Source organism: Pelodiscus sinensis, chromosome 1 (assembly GCF_049634645.1).
Source record: "Pelodiscus sinensis isolate JC-2024 chromosome 1, ASM4963464v1, whole genome shotgun sequence".
Classification (NCBI taxonomy): domain Eukaryota; kingdom Metazoa; phylum Chordata; order Testudines; family Trionychidae; genus Pelodiscus; species Pelodiscus sinensis.
This window is the reverse complement of record NC_134711.1, coordinates 329,943,485-329,947,783: the sequence shown is the minus strand read 5'-3', so window position 1 is coordinate 329,947,783 and position 4,299 is coordinate 329,943,485. Positions and strand designations below refer to the sequence as shown.

Genomic DNA, 4,299 nt, shown 5'->3' with positions numbered 1-4,299 from the left:
AGAAGAGACCCAAACTGAAGACCTTGATCGCTTCCACTGCCTCCTTAAATAGGTTTTCCATAAGGCAGGAGCCCTTTGTTCAACAGCTCCCACGTCGCCCAAGAAAAGTGAAGGCATCCAAGAGGGAGGATTGTATCAGGAGGCCAGGTCTCCTGACTCTAGTATCTCAGTGTCCATGAATAAGCGGTGGAATGGAGCATGCACATAGAGGCCTGGCCTTTTCACAGTCCTTTGTTCTTACTGATGACTCACCACCCCCGTCTGGCTTTTCCATGATTTAACCTGATGTGTGAGCAGTGGGTGTAGCACAGCTGAACTACAGATATGTGGTCAAAATGCCTCACTTCAGATGCAGAAGCGAGACAGACATGCAAATAGGACAGTCACATTCAGCAAATTGTAACCATTCACGTGACACCTCACATGGGTTACCTGGCATTCAGCATATCTCAGTTCTGTCACAGGCAGATCACATGCCCATTTTCTCAAAGAATTTGGAGTGTCACATCACAGTGAAATCGCTGAACTGTTCCAGGCTTTCCCAGTTTTGCGGCGATTCGCTGCTGTACAGAAACCATCTGGTGAACAGAATTCCGAGTGCATAAGGCGGTGGGATGACTGTGCAGAAGAATGTCTCGTACTGGTACTCTTACAATGCTGGAAACATGTATGAGCTCAATTTAAATGCAAAACCACTAGTTCATTCCACGGTAGTCCCAGGTGCCGTCTAAACGAACTGTGTTTCCCATCCTGGTGTACCATGGTGAGGAACCAGAGGCTCGAAATATTGTTTAGGGGTGGCTTTTTGTGGCAAGGGACTGGGGCCACGAATGAGGAAAGCCGAAGACTTAAATGTACTTAACCACTTACAAACTTTATTGACTACAATCTGATTATATTAAATTACTGTCTCTGATTTATTTAAGACAACGTAGCATGCAAATAAAACATACATTAAAGAATATTAGTTTGCCTATTCACTTAACAACCCCTCAATTCTACTCCTAGTTCCTATTTAGACCTAGGTGTGGTACCATAATACAATATGGTTAATACAATACAACTAACTATTGTTAAGCTGATAAATAATATATTAAGCAATACTTACAAACTCAGTGACAATTACGATACACAGATGAAAAACAACGCGTAGCCTGCTCCGGATTCATACAACCTTTCATAATTCGGTGGGTGGGAGGCGGCCTTGGGTGATCAACCCCTTAGCCAGGCTGGATGATACGTGCCTTCTATCTTGATACGTAACCTCCTCGAGCTTAGGGCTCAGGGTGCTTCATATTACAATTATGACATCTGGTACCATATTAGGATTCCTTCCTTGCGACATTACGTCTGCCTCAAGGCATTGTGGTTAGTGCCTGATGCAGACATGACTGGCACACGTGAAAGCTAGCCATGGTTTTGTTTTCCTGCTCCAGATGCTTTTTAATTGATGTATATGACAGCTCATTTCTCTTATTCCTATCTTGTTCTGTTTTTTTAGTGCTCGTTAACTTAGTGTACGGAAAAGCGTGTGTCCCTACCCTTATCTTTTTGGCCCAGGAGCTTGCCAAGTTAAGTTCTGTTTACTGAGAACTGTGCTGAGCACCCAAGGGACTTAGGTTGGATATTTAGGTTGGATATTAGGAAAAACTATTTCACTAGGAGGGTGGTGAAGCACTGGAATTGGTTACCTAGGGAAGTAGTGGAGTCTCCATCCCTAGAGATGTTTAAGTCTCGACTTGACAAAGCCCTGGCCGGGTTGATTCAGTTGGAATAGGTCCTGCCTAGAGCAGGGGGCTGGACTTGATGACCTTCTGAGGTATCTTCCAGTTCTATGATTCTATGATTCTATGACTTCAAGCTCTATCCCTGGATCCACCTCAGCGGCTTCTGTTTTTCTTTTGAGGGGCTTTTGTGTGGCAGTATGGGCAATACGTGTGAGGCCGCGGTCAAAAGGACCTGCTACACGACATGGTGCTCTTGATAAAAGTGTATTGTGGTTAATTTAGTTAACAGGGGCACATACATGCAACATTGTGTTCTGCAAACTCATTAAAGGCTCCCTGGATGTGCCAAGTACCTGGTACAACAGGTAATAGAAGCTTTGGGTTTCCTAAGTTCACAGTCTAGGTGGGGTTCTTTATGCCAGGAGATCTATCCATGCTAGGCAGGGGGAGATTTCACATTTACAATATCTGCACTGGGAAGAGGGCAGGATTAGCAGCACGGCGCAAAGCATCAACTGTTCTTACGCAGCACTATGAGAGGTTCAAAAGAGACTGGAGATGAACAGAGATGAGAGTATACATTTTATAGCAATGAGGGTGAATTGTTTATTTAGCAGGGACTGAAAACTTCCAGCTTCCACATACAAGCCAGCTCTAACTGTGGGGGTTTAGGAAGAATCTTTCCCTTGAGTGGGATAGCTGTGTAAACCTCCATGGGGTTTACTGGCTACTAGAGACAGGATATGGATGAGATGGACCAGAGCTCTGATCCAGCCTGGCTAGTCCTATGTCCCTAGTTATCTAATGGCCAAAACCATTCTGCAACTGGAGGAGTGTCTCTGGGGTATGTGATGTGGCAGCAGCACTCCATGGAATACAGAGATAGTTGATGACCAGCAAGATGAGTTAGCTTACTCATCACTTGCCCATTACTTGTTAGCTTCTTTGTGCCTGTCCGTCTGGATTAACTGGGTAGCATGAGAACAAAACTACCTTGTGGCCTTCATCTCAGACCAGTGAAGCCTCCCTATTTGGGGGTGTCACTAAAGTGGATCACATTCAGTCTTGGCCCTGGATTTTCAGGGAAACTTCCCTGGGGGTGAAAATGTCTGTTTTACTACATGGAGTTAATGGGTTAACGTCCCTGTTTTGGAGCCAAGGGACCCTGTCTTTGCCATGTGGAAGAAGCCAGATAGTAAGTCACATTGCACTGGACTCAGACTCATTTCCACTTCCGAGACAAAAGGCAGCCTATTTGCTCCCGCAGCTGCTTGGTTTTCATCCCGTAAACAATGGGATTTAGCATGGGGGGGACGAGCACGTAGAGATTGGCCAGCAGGATGTGAATGTGTTTAGGGATATTGTGACCAAAGCGGTGGGTTAGGAGAGTGAAAAGGGCAGAGGTGTAAAATAAGAGGATGATACAGACGTGGGAGCCGCAAGTGCTGAGAGTTCTCTGTCGGGCATCTTTGGTGGGCAGCTTGAAGACAGCCCTGAGGATCAGCACATAAGACACAGCAATAAACAGCAAGTCTAATATAAAAGCTACAATCGGCACTGCCAAGCCATACCAGATATTGAGAGAGATGTCCGCACAGGCCAGCCTGGCCACCCCGATGTGCTCACAGTAGGAATGAGGGATGATGTTGCTTGCACAGAAGGGCAGCCGTTTGAGCAGAAAGACATCGGGAACAATTATACAAAAACTTCCTATGATGATGACCATGGCTATTTTCCCGATCTTCTCATTGGTGAGGTTAGTCGTGTACCTCAGGGGGTCGCAGACGGCGACATACCGATCGAACCCCATGGCCACCAGGACACCTGACTCAACGGCAACCCCAAAGTGCACAAAGTACACCTGGGTGAGGCAGGAAGTGAAGGAAATGTCCTTGGGTCCAAACCAGAAGATGACCAGCGTGTTGGGCACTGTGCAGGTGGATAACAGTAAGTCGGCCACCGCCAGCATGGACAGGAAAATGAACATGGGCTCGTGCAGCCTGCGCTGGGTGGCGATGAGCAGGAGGAGACCACAGTTCCCCAGAACAGCCGCCGTGTACATCAGCGCGAAGGGGATGGAGATCCAGGGGTGCCAGAGCTCCAGACCCGGAATGCCGACCAGGATGAAGGTGAGGTGACTGAACGTTGTGCTGTTGGGCGCGGCCATGGGGCAGTGAGGGCTCCGCTTGGGCGCGGGGCCCGGCTGGAAGCAGAAACAAGGTCAGTGATTGCTTTGCTCCCACCCCCTCACACTCACTTCTCACTCCCCGCTCACGCCCTGCACCCCTGGTGTGAGAGCTCCACTCAGAGGTGGGCAAGGCAGAACAGGAGCTGGTGACAGGGACCTGTCAGGAGCTCAGAGCTCAGACAAACCAGCCACAGAGCAGGCAGGGCCGGGCAGAGAGTCTCAGAGAGCCCAGCTTCAGCCTGTGAAGCTGGCCTCCCTCAGCTCTGGGACACACCCGGAAGCTATTAGGGAACATTCAGTTACTCGAGTTCCAGGATAATTTATTGCCCCAGCTCTGGCCCTGCTCTCCCAACTCTGCCTGCTGCAGCGGCCGTGGAAATAAGA

General features: G+C 48.3%; 1 protein-coding gene across 1 annotated transcript; it reads right to left on the bottom strand.

Annotated features, from left to right (window-relative positions):
- Nucleotides 1-2,949: 2,949 nt before the first annotated feature.
- On the bottom strand, nucleotides 2,950-3,894 carry LOC102452500 (olfactory receptor 52B2-like). The gene has a single exon (XM_006130091.2). It carries the CDS (start codon nucleotides 3,892-3,894, stop codon nucleotides 2,950-2,952), a length of 945 nt encoding a protein of 314 aa, XP_006130153.2.
- Nucleotides 3,895-4,299: the final 405 nt, after the last annotated feature.